The sequence below is a fragment of the Orbicella faveolata genome, unplaced genomic scaffold (genome assembly GCF_042242905.1).
Source record: "Orbicella faveolata isolate gen_17 unplaced genomic scaffold, um_ofav_v1 contig_34, whole genome shotgun sequence".
Taxonomy (NCBI): domain Eukaryota; kingdom Metazoa; phylum Cnidaria; class Anthozoa; order Scleractinia; family Merulinidae; genus Orbicella; species Orbicella faveolata.
The window spans coordinates 22,271,504-22,292,266 of NW_028301563.1; the positions used below are offsets into that span (position 1 = coordinate 22,271,504).

Below are 20,763 nucleotides of genomic sequence, written 5' to 3' on the forward strand. Positions count from 1 at the left end.
TTGAAACGAAAAAAGCATTCATTGGCTGCCCTAAATCTATTTCAAGTGTGGCGTACCTACCCAACATGTTTACGTTATCGATCAGCAAAATACATTTGTATCAAAACACTGCACAGTAATAGCGGTATTGAAACATTTACTTGCTATATCTCGAAAAACGAATAGGAGATATCCACACGTTCAACAAAATTCCATTCTCATATATTCGCATGCAATTTTTGAACTGTTGATATAATATTCTCCAAGCCAAATAAATAGTTGTCATCAACATCTGATGACGCAAACACATGAGCAGTGTCAATCATTCTTGTCTCTACCAAAGTTTTCCCTGGAGCCAGTTCTCGCTGACGGTCCTTTAAGGCTTGATGATGAATGACGTTCAAATCTGACCTTGTGTCCTTCTCCTCGAAGGTTTGTGGGATACTGAACGACTGTTTAGTGTCACCTTCGTATACTATAAGAATAGAACTTGCTAAAAATCTGTAGAGTCTTTGCACGGTGAACCACCCTTTGATCTCCATTAGCTGTGCAATCAGTTGTTCCAAAATAACACTTGTCAACTCTACTTCTATACATCCAAAGAATTGCTGAAACGCTGCAAGAAAAAGAATACGAATTTTACTGCACCATTTATTAAAAAAAGGGCGGCATTGTGTTCATAATTGGATTCCAGTGAAATCAGTGATATTCAGATCGGGTCCTCACCTAGCTGGTGGTCACTTGTGGTAGTCACTTTCAGAAACAAAACAAAAAAAACAGCAACCTAATCTCCAAAGAACTGACCCCATACTGATCCCCCAATACTCACAGAAAAACAACTTATCGCAGTAGGCTCACGGTAGTGACAAACAGACAAACGATAGGTGAAAGCTACGTTTAACAAAATTCGTTTTCAATGATGGACACCGGCGAAGACCACTGAAAAATCTAACCTACAGACGGGGCCCATAGGTACAGTTGCACCTCTACTGTTAAGAAAGCTTCAACAGATGGAAAGAAAGCTATTAAAATACTTCTTTTGAATCAATGATTCTTATATAACGCACATATCAAAAGTCTCATGGCGCTTTACATATGAAGTATGAGTGAAGTCAACGGTCAGTTTGTAAAGGCGACTGTGGATACCCACCCAGCCTATGGTACCCTGAGAAAGAGGAACGTCGTTAAGGGCCCGGCAGCAGGCAAATTGACCGGCTGTGAGGACAATTTTGCCAGCCTGGTTTGGTCATCTACAGGAAAGTTTTTCTTATAAAGAAGTTCAGTTGAAACAGTTTAGCACGCCTGTTAAAAAATAGCTACCTTCCTGCTGAAAATGTGAACGAAACCCCTGCTATCAAACAATGTCATGGGATCTTCAACATCTTATTTGATTTCGGATGTGAAGGTGAAGGAGACAAGAATAGCAGTTTAAAGCAATTGATCAAGTGAGTTGAGTGAGACAAAGTTGTCTGGCCGGGATTCAAACCCAAAACCTTCTATACTGAAGTTGTCAGTGTAATCAATAGCCAACACACACAACATCCTTTATTTTAACCTTCATCTTGCAAATTGATTAAAATTAACTAAAAGTTACAATTAATTAAGGGTACTGGCAACCTGAAATAATCAGTGGGTCAAAAATGCCAGATTGTCAGTTTACAAGCTGACTATGAATAATATGGTCGGAAACACAACAAACACAGACACACGCACACCTATATATATAGTACGATATACACCAGAAAAACAAAGTAATGAGAAGCCGAGATCATACCTATTAACTATATCCTAGAGTTAATAGATGTTATATATAAACTAAAGTGAGAAACAAGATACATAATTATATAGAGGCATGGCAATATCTTAGAGTGTAATACAAAGAAAATCGACTTTTGCCTTGTAGCTTTAGTTTATTTTTGAATGAAGCAATTCGCAAACGTTTGGTATCGTGGTCAATAGCATTTCATGTCTTAGGGCCTTGGAATCAAATAGTAAATTTTTCGTCATTTGTTCGTGGTTTTGGAAGCTAGTAAGACTATTTAGCCGCATGCTTAGTATTATAACTATGTACGGTATTAAACTTAGTGAAAAAGGACTTAAACTTCGAAAACATTTGTCATGAAAACATTGATTGAGGGGTAAAAAGAACACTCAAAGAACTTGACATAATAATGAGAGGATTTCACCTCCACACAAGTATCTGAAAATGCTGCACACTTTCTGCCAGATCATGGCGGGTGCAGAAGTATAACTGTAAACATGGTAATTTGTTTGGTGGGGAACGGGACTTCAGGCTACCAAAAAGTTAACTTGTCAATAGTTGTGAAATGCTCTAAGGATGGAACTCAGAGGACAGAATCTCTACCTCCGTTTTATGCTTAGTAAAACTAATTTTTTAAAATCATTTGCACCTTACCTTTTTCAGCGTCCTCTAGTGTTGCCAACTTTAAACACCATTCCCGATTATAGCGTTCATAACAGGACCTTCTGTGGTTATAAACCTGTAACATTAATGTCAAAGATCAATGCAATGTAATGACATCTGTAAAATTAATCGATATTCATACCTAACTGTACCTTTTTGGGGAACTGGTGGTATATCAGCTGAGATTGGTCGAGCCATGGTTTGTCTTTGATGGCAAGACGTAAGAAGGTACGATTAGGAAGTTAACAAAAAAAAAAGTTAACATGCCCAGATTCCACTAAAATTCCGGCCATATTGGTCACTGATTTGATATCACAGATATGAGAACAGTAGCCATGGCTTCTGATCGACTAGTTGCGAATTTGGGAACACTAAAAATGTAAGACCATTCTCAAAGATAGCTCAGGCAGGTGGCTGGGTATGAAAAAAAAGTTCATAAGCGTAACTTCATACAAAATTGAGACCTCAATACTACAAATAGTAAGATACAAAGGCATTAACATTTTCACCTACAGTTAACACTGTATTAGTTGTCGAACAATTCCAGACCCTTGGTCAAAAGATCTTGCAAAGAGCCTTAAATAAACGATGCTTTAAAGACATTTGCAACGATCCTCCCAAATGTTCAATGATTCGAAAATTCCTGAAGATCATTGAAGTTACTGGCAAGAAAGATTACGATCCTCAAAGACCCTGACAATACATTTGACAACCCTTACAGACCCTGACAAGAATATTGAGGACCTTGAAAAGGATTTTTAAAGATCTTGTGAAGATCCTCAACAGGATCCTCAATGATACCGATGAACATTTATTTATTTGCATTTATTTATTTATTTACTTATTTATTTATTTATTTATTTATTTGCTTATTCATGAAATTAAGAGATCCTTCAAGATCATCGAAAGATTTTTACCAGGGGTCTCTTGCTTAGTCCTCTTCATCCTGGGTGGGACATAAAGCATCAACGGTCTGCCTCCAAAGACACAGGTCCTTTGCAGAATGTTGTGTTGCACCCCATGTCAAGCCCATCTCTTTTAGCTTGGCCATCACACTATGTCTCCAAGTTGTCATGGGCTGCTCTTGCTTCCTTCTTCCAGGTGGTGTCCATCTGAGGGCAGTCTTGGGGATGCAGTCCTGGTCCATACTAAGGACATGCCCAAGCCATCTGGTAGCATTGAATCGTCATTTGTGAACTTGTTAGGCCAGAAGATGCGACATATTCTCCTGAGACATCCGTTGTGAAAGGCACTTATCTTGTCCATATTGCCTTTTACCACTCGCCAGCACTCGGAGCCATACAGCCCAACTGGCTTGACCATACTGTTGTATAGTCTAAGCTTCATCCTAAGGCTGCACTGCCTTGACTTCCACGCAGGCTGGAATGCTGCAAAATGCACTTCAAGTTTTCCCAAGCCTTGCCTTGATGTCCTTCTGTGCTGCATTGTCCTTTGCGACAAGACTTCCCGTGTAGGTGAATTCCTTCACCAAGTGAAGTGGTTTACCACCTGCTGTAATTGGTACATCTGGAATGGCATTGATGCACACAACCTGGGTCTTGTAGATGTTGATGGTCAAGCCTGCCTGCCTGGCAAACCTGCTGAATTTGTTGGTCTTTTCCTGTAAGAGGCAATGTGTTGTGGAGAGAGCAGCAAGGTCATCGGCAAAGTCAAGGTCTTCAAGTTGGGGAAATAATGTCCACTGTACGCCTCTGGGTCTGTCAGCCATTGTCCTATGCATGATCCAATCAATGGCAGCCAGAAAGAGGATAGGAGAGATGACTAATCCCTGTCACATGAGAATCCACAGAGAACCAATCTGACAAATTTCCATCCACAATGACACTGCACTCGAACTGCTGGTAGAACCCCATATGTGTGACCATGTTTAGAGGGACTCCATATGATTGCAGACCTTCGACAGGCTGTTGTGGTACACACTGTCAAAGGCTTCCAGGAAGTTGATGGAATTGATGTACAAAGAGATGTTATACACGATGTACTGCTTAATGATGTTCCTCAGAGCGAAGATCTGATCTATGCATCCCTAGGGTTTTTCAGTGAGGTTTCATGGCATACCTGACACAATTCTTACCACTCATACCACGCTACTAAAGCCCACCAGCAAAACCCATCAAAACCGCCAACTATGCGGGCCAATTGCCACTAAGAATAGCCAGTTGGCCTTGAGGGATTTTTTGTGAGGCTCTATAACATGGAAAGCTTACATCAATCACCTGCTGCTTCTGATCAATAACTCAAGAAAATGCAGAGCTTCAAAAATGGTGCCCTTTCCTCACTCCATTGGTTTAACCTCAGATGAAGGGAAACGTCTTCTTTGCTTTTTTGCCTCAGATTTACCTATTAATTATCATTATTTTTGCCATATTTTGTTTAATTTGAAATGTAAATACTAACTGAGTGGGCACAAAAAGATTGTCTTTCTGTTGTTTGCTAACTTATCTTTTGACAAATGAACAAATTATTAATTTTACACTTAAACATTTTAGAACTTACATCTTACAGCTTGAATATTACTGAGAGCTATCAATGAGCTGCCTGGTCACATAATTTGCCAATTATTATTTCAAAACGATCATAATGAATCAGGGTTCCCATTAATTTAGGGAGTAGAGGGCTTGTTTCATGAAGCAGACAACTGACACTGACTTGAGTGCCAAAGGGAGAAACCTCTGGCAAGGTCTGGGGACATGCTCTCCCAGAAAATTTTGAAAATGAGAAGCTCTGAAATGCCATTTTATGCATTCTTTGGAGATAATTCCTAAAACAAATCAATTTTGGAAAAGGTCATAACACCAAGAATACAAAAAAGAAATACAGACTTTTTTGAATTTTTGTCCTACACAGGGGCGGGGGAGAGCACTCTGCGACACCTGTCACTTTTTGTGTATCTAGATCATCCAACCAAAAATGACGTCACATCTGGTAAAAAAGTGGTCTGAGCAGCAAAATCAAATTTGAATAAGGCATAATCGTTCTCTCAGTAAGTAAAATGGCAATATTTTGCAATCAGCTGGATATTTTTAATGCCTTATTTGGCCACGATAAACAAAATTTTGTCTTCTTCCTCATCATATCAGTTTGTTTGAAAAACAGGGCAATTTTTTCTTCAGAAATATGCTGTTTTGATGGCGTGTTTTCACGAAATGTCGTCATTTCTTCGTCGCTGAATTCCACAGGAGTCATCGTTTGAGTGGAAATAATGAATTCTAGGTAAGTTGCACTCAATTCAAATATCCTATTCTCTTAGGTAGGCATTACACTAAGAGAAAAGTGCAATGAAAGTTTTCTAGACGTGAGGGAATCTAATTAACAGAAGCGCATTTATCAAATTTACCATTGCCAAGCACTTGAGAGTACTTGAGAGCTGTAGATCGTATCACTTCAAGAATAGACCCATACACATAACGCGCTTTGCGGAACTTTCTTGCTGATTGACACTGACGCAAATTCATGTTTTTGCTTAGGACTCAAACTGATGCCATAAAATATGTTACGATTGGTAAGAACCTTAAACAAGATATGTTTTCCCCAAGCAATCCCTTAATTGATAAACACTTCATTACAGGCGGGACGTGAACCCCTTAAAAAAAAGCAAGAGGATAGTTTTAGTGGCAATTCAGTAATTTGGACATGTCATGATTTTTTCTCAGTCGTAATCAAATTTATTTTTTTGTTTCAAGAGTGTTAAATGGCAGCAACACTAAGTTCCAATACCCCCCCCCCCCCTGAGGTCAAGCATGAATATGCAACTTTAATTTCTTCAAACCCTCTCATTTGCTCTGTTTGCAGACCAAGTTCATTATCTTTTAATCCCTGTCATATTGGCAACTCATTTTCAAAGGTTTTTTCAATTTGACTTGTATCTTTATTGCAATTTCCATTATCAGTAAAGACATCGCATTTGGACAGGTCCACTGATACTCTTACATGTATGTCAAACATGGGAAAAGCACGTTGCATCATCTCAATCATGGCATTGTATGCCTGTGTGGGGTTAGCTAGCTCTGCAGGCATTATTTTGGAACGAATGCTAAATAAGTCGGGTTTTCAATGGTGCCATCTTGGATTGTAATTGTATGCTTGACTGGTTGAGGGCTGGTGCAGAGGTGGGGTGGGGGGTAGGGGGTGGGGCACTTGAACTTCCCCTCCCACTCCCCATTGCTTATTTTTTCCACTTAACGCCTACTCCCTCAGCAAATATTTCCTCCCCCCAATCCTCCACAGTTACCAAATCCAAGATGGCAGCCTATTACGAAAACATGAAAATGTGCACTTTCGGGTACCCAAAATACGCCTGCACTGCAGGCTAGTGTGGGGTGCATGTGGCAGTAGGTAACCACCTAAGAAAAGACAAACATAAACTGTGTCATCATTTCAATGACTCTCCCTAAGTGACACATTCACTAAAATTAAAAATCAATTGAGAACTTTGGAGACCTCCATCAGTCACAAAAAGACCAACAACTAGACAAATGTAAAAAAAAAGCTATATTAATTTGTTAGTAATGACCTTTCTCTGTAGTTAAGTGTTTGTTAGTAATGCCCCTACAAAAGGGTTTAAGAGCAAAAGTCAAGTGTAAACATGTTATGTTAACAGTTTAACAAGAGAAATTCAGAAGAAAACTGAAGAGAAATTACTAAAAGTGCTGCTCATGTTTGTATTTCTCTTGTGGGTATTTGCTCATTTACCACCTTAATAAACAAGATATAATGTATATAAATTTTTACCTCTGCTTTAAACTTTTCAAACCTCCAGTACATTTTCACTTTCAGAGGGGTTCTTAAAATTCACAAGCACACCCACACCCCCTTAGCCCCTATTCCTACTCTCCCATAGCCAGGATCCCATTTCAACCCCCCAACATTTCCATAATCAGATCAAATCAATACAATTTTTTTTATTTTGTACTGACCTAGATTCGTCTTCAATCGGCCATGAAAGCAATGGTGGTAGATTTCTCTTTGTTGATCTAATTTATTATTGCTCTCAGATTACCAATTCCCTTTTGATGGAATTAAATTGCTTTAAAAAATATACTTCAGCAGTTTAATCATATTAAATCAGAGGCAAACATTGCACCAGAAAATTACTATAATTTTGGTATGAATGATACCAAAGTGTAACTTGCTAGATATTAATATCACATCTTTTCTATTGTAAAGACACTAGTGTAATTACTAATAGACTGACCACAAAAAACCAAAAACATGAATTTAGAAACACTGAGGTAAGTGAGGATATTGCCAGTTTTAATTCTGCCACCAACCACTCTGCTTCAAAAATACATGGATTACCAGTATTGCAGACATGTAAAGTTCGCCATACAATGAAAGACGGCTCTCCATTATTTTCCTTTAAAACAATAATAAACTTTTCTCTTTTCCCGAAATTTTTACTAAAAAAGTCTAAGTAATGTGCGTCCAACATCTTTCCATCCTCAATATAAAATGAAATGAAACTGATGGTTTACAAATTTGAGGGAAATCATGCATGATCGAAACGCCATTTTCTTGCTTTGTGAAACAAGCTGCGAAGTGCAGTTCAAACCAGATGTGATGTCATTTTTCGTTGGATGATGCATGCACGAAAATTTCAGGAGTCTTCTGGCCCGCCCCTGGTCCTACAGCACTAGTGTAATTGAAAATGTACACCACACCCTGACCCCATGCCCCCTCTTTAACCACAGCCTTAACTTTCCTGAGACAAAGATCACAGTCAAGATTCTGTCATGTTCCAAAAAACCTGGAGTCTGTTTTCCTTAAAATACTCTTTATAACTTACACACATATTATTTTACAAATAGCAGGCGGCTCAGAAATTGAATTGGCCAATTTTGTGGCTGGTTGTGTGTTTAGTGTACATGTATGTAACATATGAAGGCACATACCATAAATCCAAGAATACTGAAGCCTGTTATCTCTTTAAGAGGCCACTTCTTTCTTCTTTCTTCTTTGAATTTATCATCCACATCATCATCCCATGTCACCTTACCTATCTTGATATCCATAATGCAAGGCACATTAAACCTGCCTGTAATATTCTCCAGTTTTAAATACCGTGTCATGTCTGAAACCCATCATTAAAGATTAATGTCTTATTTCTATGTAAGAAGCTTAAATTAGCAAACATGTTACAACAACTGCTTAATAACTGGCTATAAGGCAGTGCAATAGACATCATTCAAAAAAATTGTTTAATAAACAAGAAGAGAAGACAATGCTAAGCAGAATCATGGTAAATCTTGACATCAATAGTCAAGAGGTTCATCATTTTTTTAACAAGATTTTAGTTATGTTTAGTTAGGGGAGGGGTAGGCAATTTCCAGACTCCTTGCAAGTGAAATAAATTGTTATTTTGTATTTTGTTTACACAGCGTCTTGGTGATGTATATAATTTGTTCTTGGTGATGTTTTCAGTGAGAGGAATCATGATGGTTGATAACCAAATGCATTTTCAATAAATGCATATAGGTATGTCACCTGGGGGTACTCCCTTATACGGGCTATATAGGTGTGTGCGGCCCCATAGGGTATGGTTTTTCAACTGTTTTGGTCATAAATAGGGTATTGATTTTAGCCATTTTGGTCATAAACAGGGTATGGTTTTTGCACCCTCATCTTGAATTAGGTATGTTTTTTAGAGGAAGCTACTTTTTCATCATCATAGATAAAACCGTCAACAAAAGCCCTTCACAAATTATGTTAACAGCAATTTAACATTGGTCTGAACTAGGGAACTAATATGACAAGGCAGGTCTGAAACAGTGTATTGATTTAAAGGTCAGGTCATAAATAGGGTATCAAATTTTTGGTCAGGTCATAAATAGGGAGGGAAAACCACAGATTTTGGACATAAATAGGGTACTAAGGATCTTGGGAAGTGGGCCACACACCCCCACCCAATTTTTCTGGGAGTTCCCCCACCCCTCACCCTTCCCCTCCCCATGTGTCACACACAAATACAATGCACTGTAAACCAAGAGAAAGTGTTAAGTTACCGTTGCACTACTATTAACATGAACCATTTTAAAATCTGTGCTGATTAGTAGGCTAACTGAAGTGCTATTCGCAGGCTAACTTTGACTGTACACCACTAATTACAGTTAAATACCTACATTGTATATTTACACTTAAAGTCTTTCATAATAATAAAATTACATCATTAGCCATCATAGGACAGTTCCGAGTTACCTTGTGCCTCTGTTTCAAAACGAATCCTCCTGCAAAATCTTTTGTATGAAAATGATTTTGATTTGCATGAAAAAGAACTTGTAGAGGGAACACATTTTCATATGAATGACTTCTCACAAAGACTTGTTTTAACACAGAGGCAAAAGGCAACTCAGAAACGGCCTATTAACTCTTGTTCTGTAGGTAATTTATTTACTATGCATAAAGCCAAAAGGGAAGTGAGAAATTGCAATTACTTTGCTCAGTGGCGAGGTTACAGATAGTTAGGGTTTAGGATACCTAGTTCCACCACTCCATAGTAATGGGGAAGAAATCTCCGTAGCTGTAAGATCTCATTTCTTTCTTCTGCCTCATCAAATACTGTTTCATAGAATATAACTTCCCTCTCTCCCTTAGGAGGTCTTTGCACTGGTTTTAGCACACAGTCATCCACAGTCATTTTAAATCCATCTGGAAAAAAAAATTGCAAATCCAAACTGAAATAGGCCAATAATTTTAACTTATTTGCAAGGCTTGGTGAATGAAACAAATTGCATTTATTGCAGGTTGAGTGATGAACATTTCTTTTGCCCTCTTCCCCCAAGACTCAAAGTCAAGATAGAATTATATTATTGTAGACAACATAATAGACAGGACAGATGAATTTTACTCATTTGTCTCACAATGGAGTCACTGAAAGATGTTAATTGCAACGTTTCAACTGCTTTAATGCTAGTCTTCATCAAGCGATGAGGTCAATTGTTGCATGTCACTATTTGTAGCACCTTGGTTTGTTGCTATTGGTGCATTTCGATCCTCAACATTATTCCAAGTTCCCTCATAGGTTCACATTGAAACTGACCAGCTGCTGTGCTTTTTGATTGTTAAGGTATCCATGCTTCAGGAATTTCAGTTCTACTATTTCTATTGATGTTATTTAGATGAAGTCTTATATGGATAGTTTCCTTGACCCTTCATGTGTACCAATGAGGGTCACGATCAATAAACTTGACTTAGTCACAAATGGGTAAATACCCCGACTTGTTGGCATGCTCTGAAATTGCAGAGGTTTGCAGACGAGCAAGCTGTATGTCTCTGTCATGATACACCTCTGATACAGGGTAAAACCGCAGTTGATTTAAAGGGGCTCGGTCATGCAATGTTAGGCAATTTCAACACTGATCAAATGGTCATAGAATTAAGTAAAATATCACAAAAACAGCTCAAAACTATAGAAGATCTCAAACAAAACACAGGAAAGCCAAGAAGGGACATGGATGGACAAAACTGGAGAGGATTAAAATGTATTGCATTTGGGTAAATTTGAAAAATATCAACCCACCTTTTTTCAAATATATATCAGTTTATATCAAAATGTCATTTACACAGCTGGAAAATCATTCTCAGTTGTTATGTGGCCATGATTTTGCAAACGAAAGACTTTCGCTCTGCCAATTTGATGTTTAGAGCTTATAATCAACAAAATTAAACAAAATTACCTAAAATAGCGTGACCTAGCCCCTTTAAGTTCCTGTGTGGGTACTTGGTTAGCTGTTGCTCTTGTTGTTTTCATGAGCTTCTGTACAAACGAGGAAGGGTATCCATATGAAACAAGTACTGATGAGAAGTGCTTCTTTTCTTCAGCGATAGCTGAAGGCTGTGTTATGAGGTGTTTAGCATGATTATAAAGTCATCTCACAATACCATGCTTCACTGACTGAGGATGGTGTGAGTCGATAGTGTGAGTAGTTGCATTTTGATCCTCATTATTATTCCAACTTTGTGATGCTGTTCCCTCATAGGGCTGCATTGCAACTGACCGACTGTTGTGCTTTTCGATTGTAGCTATCCATGCCTCAGGAATTTCAGTTCGCGATCAACATCTCAAAGTGACTCCATCGTGAGACAAACTAGTAAAATTCATCTGTTTTTTCTTACACCGTGATGAATAATAGACACATAGACCTTTCCCGCATTCCAACAAACAATGGCGCTGAGTCGAGGTCCGGTTGGACAAAAATACAGCAAATGTATGAAAATGTCCACCCAAACCTCACTCTCGCCTCTGGGACTATTGCTCGTATCCACTGAAGTGGAATGCCAGAAAGGTCTATGAGCCCATTAATGTCCACAACCGTGGGTGACACTCACATATGAAAAAGTCGAGGGATGCTTGTTGTCTCACTTAGGGGTGCACTCGAAAAAAATGATAAAAAACACTCTTATTTCCATGATAATAGATGTCCCACAGTAGCAATTAAATAATGAAAGAATGAAATATGCGAATGCAGCCATAATACTACTGGAAAAATTACCTGAAAAATTTCAGGCTCTGAACGGGATTTGAACCCACGACATTTGCATTACCGGTGCAATGCTCTACCAGCTGAGCTATCAAAGCCACATGAGAGCAGTCGTGTGTTTCATTCTTTCACTCTTATTTCGAATTTAGGCTCAATTTCCACCAGTCTACTAGCACAGGCTCCTTTCCTGAACAGTGGCTTGTAATCAAGCCTTTTCCATTTTAAGTGGTATCTCTTAGGATTCAGATAAAGCTTGATCCACGCCCAGATTGGTCTCCTTCAGTGGTTTAATTCAAATTCTCTGACCAGTATCCCCACCTTTTCATATGGGAATCCCCCCACCCCTGGGATTCATTTTTTTTTTTAAATTTTATTTTATTTTATTGATAAAAACATATTACAATATTGCAACAAATTACAAAAGTAGTGCAGAAAAGAGGGTTGTTACAACTGATAATATTCTAATGAAAAATAGTCAATAATGTATATGGTAGTAAATATTACAAAAAATATGTCTCTCTAGCTTTGTAAAAATGTATATAGCTGGGGGAAAGGGCAACATAGTCACGTCGAGTCATTTGTCTATTTCAAGCTGGATAATAAATTTAGATATGAATTCAGAGGTATCTTGTTTCTTTTGCATTGTTTTGCAAGGATAGTGGTATTGCTTTGCATATAACAGAAGAAGACGCAAATCCTTTGTTTGGTTATCAGAAAGATTGGTGTTTGGTGTTGGTAAATTGAGAAAGCAATGTAGTGGGGTTAGGCTGACATTGATTTGGTGTAAACTATTGAACCATTGAAGACACTCGTCACATAATTTCAAGAGAGATTGACAATCAAAGAATGCATGTTCAATAGAGTCATTTCCCCCTGGGCATTCATGCAATATTACTTAACAGCAAAAACCTCTTTCATAAAATAAAAATAAGTTTGTTTTCAGATCTTCCTGTGTATTTTTTTGTTGCCTTTTGCATTTTTAGGTCTATCACAAAGAATTCCACAAAGGATTTAAAACACTGTTTACCATTTGCAAATATCTGCATTAGTTCCAATGATATGTCAAAAAAATATGTCAAATATGCAAATTAGAGGATTGACAATAAATAAAGGTTTTTACAATAACTCCAGAAATTCTTGGATATTCATTGGCTAATTTTCATTGTCAATAAGTGGACAGACACATGAATTTATGACCCAACAAATGAGAGCAGACAAATTAACAATTTGCTATTGCAAAAAACAACTTGCCGTCAGTTTTTCATGTGTCTGTCCTTCTATTGACAATGAATTTCATCACAACATTGTCAAAGTAGTCTGTGGATCTGCTCGGCTATAGCCTCGTGGATCAACAGCTACTTTGACAATGCTATGAAAATTCAGGATCAATAGCAGGACAGATGCATGAAAAACTGATGTCAATTTATTAAATGTCCATAATATTTGCTTTGATTTTAAAAAATAATAATTAATAATTTCTATTTACAAGGCTAAAAAGGTTAAAAAACACCGAACGTTTTTAATACTAGGTCATCTTCAGGTCCGCTAATTGCATATTTACAGTCAAAGTCAGAAAACCATGAACACCTAAAATATGTCTGAAATGTTTTCTGTGAGATCTTCAAACACAAAAAACTAGTGAAAATGGATGTATTCTATTGGTCGCTGAACTATAAATTTTGTTTTGGTTTCCACTTTCTTCCAAGATACACCCACCATCTTTATATTTATTGAAAGTCTAAATAATTGCTCTTCTTTTGTATTGAGAACCACATCCAGCACTTAGTTTGAGTAATTTTGGAAAACAGAATCCCGTCGATGCGTACCATTACTTAAGTGAAGCAAGAATTAATTTGACACGGCTAGAAGTACTTTAGGGACAATCAACATTTACAATTTTGGTGGTTTTGCTAACCTTGGTATCATCTTTGTTTAAACTAATGACTCAATTTATTTAAGCAAACAATTACAATCCCTTGTGCCCTATATAGATTTGGTGATCTGAAGACCCTGGAAAGATTGACAACAATAAATTCAAGTGTTTGCTAATTTTGGAATCAGTTGTGGCTAACAGCAAACACCTCCATTTTCCACAGTTCCTTCCCGGGTACACTTGCACTTGATTAACGTATAACAAAAATATCATGGAAAACTTCATTTTCACCAAAAGTACTCATTGCTTTTAGTTGTTATAAAAATAATGAAATGAAATAACGAAAGCACTGATTTGGATTGTTTAAGTGATTCAACGGCAGCCAGTCATGTTGGCCCAGCAGATTGCATTGGTTTGTGAAAATAGTTTTTTTCACGCCAAAAATATCCCGAACCCTCTTCACTAGTGTTTTATGTCAGTAACAGCAATTATTCAATTTCTTGTACAACCAAAATAGAGGATTTGCTTTGAGACCCATTTGAAACAAAACAAGTTTGTTCCGTGACCGATGAAAACTTGTCCGTTTTCTGTGGTTTCTGTGGTTGAAGGTCTCACTCATGATTGATCATAACACAACAAACATTCTAGACATATTTAGGTTTTCTGAGTTTGACTGTAATATATCAGTTACGCAATTCCCAATGGGAACAGTTCCACAATTTAGCAGTGGACCTGTCTGCTTAAAGATGGTTTCCATTGTAGGATCACTAGCCCTTTGAGGATTCTACGCTTTGTAGTAGATTGAGCCGTGCAAAGTATGCGCCAGCTAAGAGAATGCAGAGGATTCAAACATAGATGGTGGGCAGGCTCAGAGTCACTACAGCTGTTAGTATCATTCAGGAAACTGTTTACTGTTTGGGAAATAAAGCGCTTAGAGTGTCCAGCATTTGGAAAAGTTTTTTTTCAATTGTTTTGATTTCGTTGTTAAAATCAGAAGAGATACATTTGGCTCTGTGGAGGTGGCCAGTGATGCACTTTCTTTTCCATTTTCTGGGAATTTCTGACTTCCAACATCTGACTCCAATTTAGCCTTAAAGATATTTGCGAGGACAGAAGATAAAGGATTCCCCATACCACATCCATCGATTTGTTTGTAGCAGTGGCCATTGAAGCTGAACACTGTGTTTTTAGTGAAATTGCAGAGAAGGCACTTGAAGAGGGGTCCATTGCTACACTGCAAAATTATACAGTCGAACCTGTATATAACGGCCCTATATTGAGCGGCCACCCTCTATTAAGTGGCCAGTTTTCAAAGTCCCTATTTTTCCTTCATACAAACGCTGTATTTGTTACCTCTATTAGGCAGCCACCTCTATTAGCAGGCAAGGCCACCCTATAGGAGTCCTACATTTGTCTTTCTTTGTTATTTTAACTGTATTTAGCAGCCACCCTGAACGTAACAACTATGAAATTGAATGTAACAACTATGAAATGACAGAATGAGATATTGTTGTGAACTGTAAGTTGTAGAAATACAGTACTGTATACTGTAGAAGAGTAGAGTACAATTCATTGCACAGTGCTTTTACACAATGTTATGTATATTATACTGTTAACTTACAAGTTGGCACTGAACCTTGTTTAAAGTATTGATCGCTTGAAAGAGTCTTGATTGTCCTATTGTTTTCTTGCATGAAGTGTTATTGTATGATATGCCATTAAAATTGACATTAGACCAAGCCCAGTGAGTATTTTTAGTGATCCTGTATTAAACGGCCACCTGTACTAAGCGGCCAGCTCCTCAAGTCCCGAGGGTGGCCTGTTATGTACAGGTTCAACTGTATATTAAATATGCAATTAGTCTTTAGTTACCCTGAAGATGACCTAGTGTAGAAAAAGTTCAGTGTTTTTTTTTTTTACTTGTAAATAGCAATTAATTTGTTTAATCTCGGTCAGTTTGCAGCAGAGACCATTGAAACCTGGCAGGCTAATAGTTCTACCGGAAACAAACCTACAGTGGGCGACAAAAGTAGGTAAGACACTCTTAGAAAATGACGCTTTTCAATATTGAAACACTTATTCTATTTTATATGCATCTAGCGTTAATTCTCTGATACCCCCGGCCCCCCAATTCAATGTTGTGTATGCGTTGTGGCCTGAGCAGTCTAAAAAATAGAAAAATCAACATTGTTTGGGGGGAAGGGGGGGGAAAATGTTTCCAAGACACTCAAAAATTGAATTTTACTGTCACGTGTCTCAACACTTTTGTCGCCCATTGTAGATCTATAAAAAATTCTATTCCCATGGCAACTCACTCTTTTCCAGTCTCCTCCAACCTGATTACAATTTCAGTGATTTTCAGCTCAAAAAACATTTAAAATAGGCCAGAAACTTGGCCTATCATATTTGTGTTAACAGTTAAGCCCATATTGTGAAGCACATCTAGTAGAATCTTACTGCCAAAAATAAAACATTCCTGATACAAATTGGCCCAGATACACTTTTTCACCATATTTGATCAAAATTTGTTTGAGTATAATCACGTCATCGCTTGGCTAATTTGCAGAATGTAAAAAGAGATATTTGAACATTGTAGACAGAATCTTTCTTTTCACACAGACTACTTGTTTACGTTTTAAAATGGCTTAGATCAGAAGGATGCCAATTCCATTATTACAAGTAGCAATGGGCATTAGTATGTATTTGCCCCCATGAGTATCCCATCATAGCTATTTGAAATAGGATTTAAAATGGCCACCGTATCACCAAAAAGGTCCATTAACAGAACAACTTAAAGGATGCATCAACAACATCCTTTTACTTTCAATTGGGTTTTTAAGTTGTTAGTTGCATGTGTATAACACAAAGAAGAACATGGTTGTGAAAAACAACAAGTATAAATGAACAGGTATTTTGTTACGGTATTCATCATTTTTTTGTGTGTATTTTATTTGTTTTTGGGTTTGTACAATTTTTACAAGTACACAAACTACATCACAGATTCTACATGTATAAATATATATTACACTACTCTATTGCCCAAAGAAAAATCCTACATTACACTACAAGAATAAAAGAGAGAAAAAACAAAAAAAAAACAAAAAAGGGAGGCATAGCGTATTGAAATAAATAATAAATAGTTCAGCTATTGTCCTATCAGTTGAAGGAGGGGTTTCCATTTGTTATAATGGATCTGAAGTTTGTTATCCTTTGTGGCTATGAAACATTCTATTTGAAACAATTAAAAATTGCCTTCCTTTCTACAAAAGTATGAATTCCACGAACGTTTAGCGAAACAACTTTGAACTTAATATCATTGTGATCCATGGTAGAAATCATCATAAAAATAAATTGCAATGAAAAACAACTGTACAATAGCTATCACTCCAGAGAGAATGGGTGTCGGATAAAGCAACATTTGTTTAAATAAACACGGGGCTAACACTACATAAAATAAAAGGACAAAGGTTTTAAACATAGCCAGTAAAAAAGGACTGTTGAAAGCTACGATGGAATGGGACCGCAAATGACACAAAATAGTGCATATACATGTAGATGACATGTACAAAGAGTCCCATTGTCTCTGATTAACTCGGTACATTTGAAGACCATAATCACACACAAATGAAAAATAAAACATGGCATAGTAATGCAAACTATAACTAAACATGTTAAATTAAAAGGGATCACAAGATTCACACCTTTAGTGCGACCACAGGGACTCAGGACTGTTTGTTTGGAAAGAGGGAAAAATGTAAACTATGGCAACTTAAATCAGTGTACTTTGGACTGGCAAAGTATGCAAATTTAGCAAAAACATTTTGAAAAACAGAAAGAAGAAAAAATAAATTAATAAATAAATAAATAATTAAATAAATAAATAAAAGAACCAAGAGTGTAAGAAGCTTTCAGGAAACGATAGCATCAAACAGCAAAATATAATGGTATTCCATTGTACCGACAAAAAAAAAATATATATATATATATCATAAATGAATATCAAGCTTTGACTAGTGATGTCAGAAATATCTGAGAGGATAAAAGAACTATTCCTTAGCATTCTTCTGTTTTCAAAGACCCAGTCGCAATCCATTCTTGAAACGAAATGGACTATAACTGGCGGTGGACATGGATGGCAAGATTCTTCTTCTCTAGTTTCTGCCTGATCTTCGTTATAAGCAACGCCGGTAGAAGCGGTTGAAGATGCTGTTGTTGTCCCTGTTCAGTGGATTGCGTAGAACATTATGTTATCTGGATTGGCGCCAAGTTCATTTAAAACATCCATGACTTTCCTACTACACTCCTTGATGCTTTCTCCAAGATTCTCAGGAATGTTGTACAGGCGAAGATTTTCTCGTCTGCTATAGTTTTCCAGTTTGATGATGCGGCTTTTCAAAGTGGTTATCTCCTTGTTTAGTTTAACATTTTCTTTAGTGGTACTATCACATTTTTCTTTTAATTTCTGATTTTTGATTTTAAGTCATTTAGCTTCTTCCCAGATGGCATTAAGGGATTTAGTTGCCTCGCTTAATTCAGCCCTGACTGCTTGAATCTCTCCTTTCAGATCTTTAACATTTTAATATCATTGTGGATGTTAGACAACTTTTCCAAAATCTGTATGTCTAGTATGTCATCTTCAGCAGTTGAGCTTGACCCCCAAGCACATTTCTTCTCTTTGGCACTCATTTTTCAATACCAGTGCTGTGTAGGTCTCGACAATATTACCAATATGCCATAGTTTGGGGAAGACGATTACACGAACCTACTGACCGCCATGACAGTCAGCCCCAGACCCCCTATGATATTCAACATGCATGTTGTTATGGTATTCAACATACATTCCATGATTAGTGGAGAAAGAAAAGTAAAAAATAGTAAACTAGTTGGTAACCAAGCATGAAAAGTTGGTTGTTTGTGAATCAAATCTAGTCCCATTGGCCACCCTAGCAGTCGCATTGTTCAGTTGAGCTCTGCTATAAAATCATCAGATCAATCCTTTTACTTTCAATTGCGTTTTTAAGTTATTAGTTGCATGTATATAACACAAAGAAGAACATGGTTGTGAAAAACAACACGTATAAATGAATTGAACAGGTATTTTGTTATGGTATTTAACATGCATTCTGTGATTAGGAGAAAGAAAAGTAAAAAATAGTACACTGATCGGTGACCAAGCGTGAAAAGTTGTTGTTTGTGAATCAAATCTAGTCCCATTGGCCACCCCAGCAGTCACATTGTTCAGTTGAGCTCTGCCATGAAATCATCAGACCAGTTCAAAGGCAAAATTTGGATTCTGACAAGACCAGCTTAGGTCCTACTCTCAATTTCATTTCATTTGTGCAAGGTGGAAATAAAAAAATTACAGAGATCAAAGCATCCACAACTTATTGGTGCTTTTCTTGGTGCTTCTGCACCAGACCTCTCCATGTCAGATCACTTCACTCACCATGTGACTTGCATGTACCTCAAAGGTGCACCTACTTGCAAGCTTTCCCTGAACGAGTTTGAAGCAAGTTTTCAAGTCAAATTAATAAATTATTATGATAATTCACCAACAAGGATAGGATCTGACGTTAAATTTTTTATTAAGTATTAAGTTTTTGTATAATTGTTATATATTTATTCATTTACCATTTATTATTTTTTTTGAAATCTCTTATTAATACGTTAAGTGTTAAAGCTAAAGTAGGTGTAGTAATATCTGTGTATGACCTTTCAATGCTTATTACAGTAAGGTAAACCTATATAAATTCAAAACAGTGGATGTGAGCAAAACAGACCTCTACTTGCTCTCTTTTGGATCTAAATCCATCAACGTCATTACTCTGTTTACGAAAGAGATTCAACACGTTTTGTTCCAAGTGGCCCTGTTAGAGTGGTCGCATTGTAATACAAGACTTACCTACTTGTAGTAGACTTGTACCTTTAATCTTTAATAAGTATACTCCTTAAACAGTGGAACTATACTAGGAGTTTAAAATAACATAATAAAAGCACGTAATAAATAATTACGATATGTATATATACAATAAGTTACTGAACTTTATTCGATGGCTAAATCATTAGCAGTTATTAGCTCACCTTGAACCAAATGCCCGGCCACTTGGTAAGGAAAGGGCTTGACCGTCGTATCACTAGCCGACTCTGACCTTTCTGCCGCCATATTTCAGAAACTATGCTAACATGAAGCACTAACCCAACTGTTGGCCCCAGTCTCCCGCTGTTCCAAACGATTCAAAGCAAAAACATCGTAACTGGGGGTGCTTACCATTTACAAAAACCATCCGGCTGAAAATTTCAGGCATAAACATTAAACAATTTGAATGCCACGTTGAGAGAGAAGGAATCGCTATAAAGTATATCCACATCAGCTAGAGAGACTTAAAAGAGCAGAAAAATAGCATCATCTCAAATCACAGCCCATATTTTCTGAAGCTTCCCAAACGGAATGGCGCGAACCATTTGATTTTCCAACTGGAATTTCCGGTTTTCCCATGTAAATGGTAAGTACCCCAGTAGTCTCCTTCGCAGCCGTTATTAGGGTCGTCACGCAACGCTTCTCCCCCACTAAGTGGGGAGAAGCGTTGCGTGACGACCCTAAGACTACGTAACTGGGTGAAAGACACCCGCTCTCTTTCATTTGTGTTGAACCTATTGGTTTTGTTTAGCTGGGAGCTCATTGATGTTGGTTACTGGTGTTCAAACTGGTTTTCCCAATCTTCTTTTGTTTCCTACCGGTCCACAAAAACTGGCGAAAGTTGGCTGGCGGCTTTTTGGGTCGACATATCCGTCTGAAAAGGCATGACATGTTTATAAATCTTTAGTTAGAAGGCGAAAACGCGCACTCGTTTTTCGAGAGAATCCATCCTCTTTAAATGAATTAATAGGGAATGTAGAATCGACGGTTTTCCATGAAATCTGGCCAGAACATTCGCTGATAGATAAGAAGCAAATGTGTGTCGGCGAATTCTTTTAAACATTTTTCTCGT

General features: G+C 37.4%; 1 protein-coding gene across 4 annotated transcripts; it reads right to left on the bottom strand.

The window, feature by feature from the left end:
• Nucleotides 1-119: 119 nt before the first annotated feature.
• On the bottom strand, nucleotides 120-19,976 carry LOC110046808 (inositol polyphosphate multikinase-like). Of its 4 annotated transcripts, none has more exons than XM_089299035.1 (6): nucleotides 19,856-19,934; nucleotides 19,681-19,740; nucleotides 9,899-10,069; nucleotides 8,317-8,495; nucleotides 2,396-2,480; nucleotides 120-595 (listed from the first exon to the last, which is right to left on the bottom strand). In XM_089299035.1, exons 3-6 carry the CDS (start codon nucleotides 10,056-10,058, stop codon nucleotides 198-200), a joined length of 822 nt encoding a protein of 273 aa, XP_089155161.1. In that variant the 5' UTR covers nucleotides 10,059-10,069; nucleotides 19,681-19,740; nucleotides 19,856-19,934; the 3' UTR covers nucleotides 120-197. The 4 variants fall into 4 exon arrangements, with proteins under 4 accessions (XP_089155161.1, XP_020608191.2, XP_020608182.2 ...); XM_020752532.2 differs by having other exon boundaries at nucleotides 19,677-19,740; nucleotides 19,856-19,928; XM_020752523.2 differs by lacking the exon at nucleotides 19,681-19,740 and having other exon boundaries at nucleotides 19,856-19,976.
• Between the last annotated feature and the right edge of the window lie 787 nt (nucleotides 19,977-20,763).

Excerpts from the sequence above, each read along its gene's own strand:
- LOC110046808 (XM_020752523.2), bottom strand. The coding sequence starts at position 19,937 with ATGGCGGCAGAAAGGTCAGAGTCGGCTAGTGATACGACGGTCAAGCCC. Across the intron at positions 8,496-9,898 it reads CTATGGAGTGGTGGAACTAG|ACATGACACGGTATTTAAAA; the intron begins GTATCCTAAACC and ends GATGGGTTTCAG. Across the intron at positions 2,481-8,316 it reads TCAGTATTCTTGGATTTATG|GTTTATAACCACAGAAGGTC; the intron begins GTATGTGCCTTC and ends TTAATGTTACAG.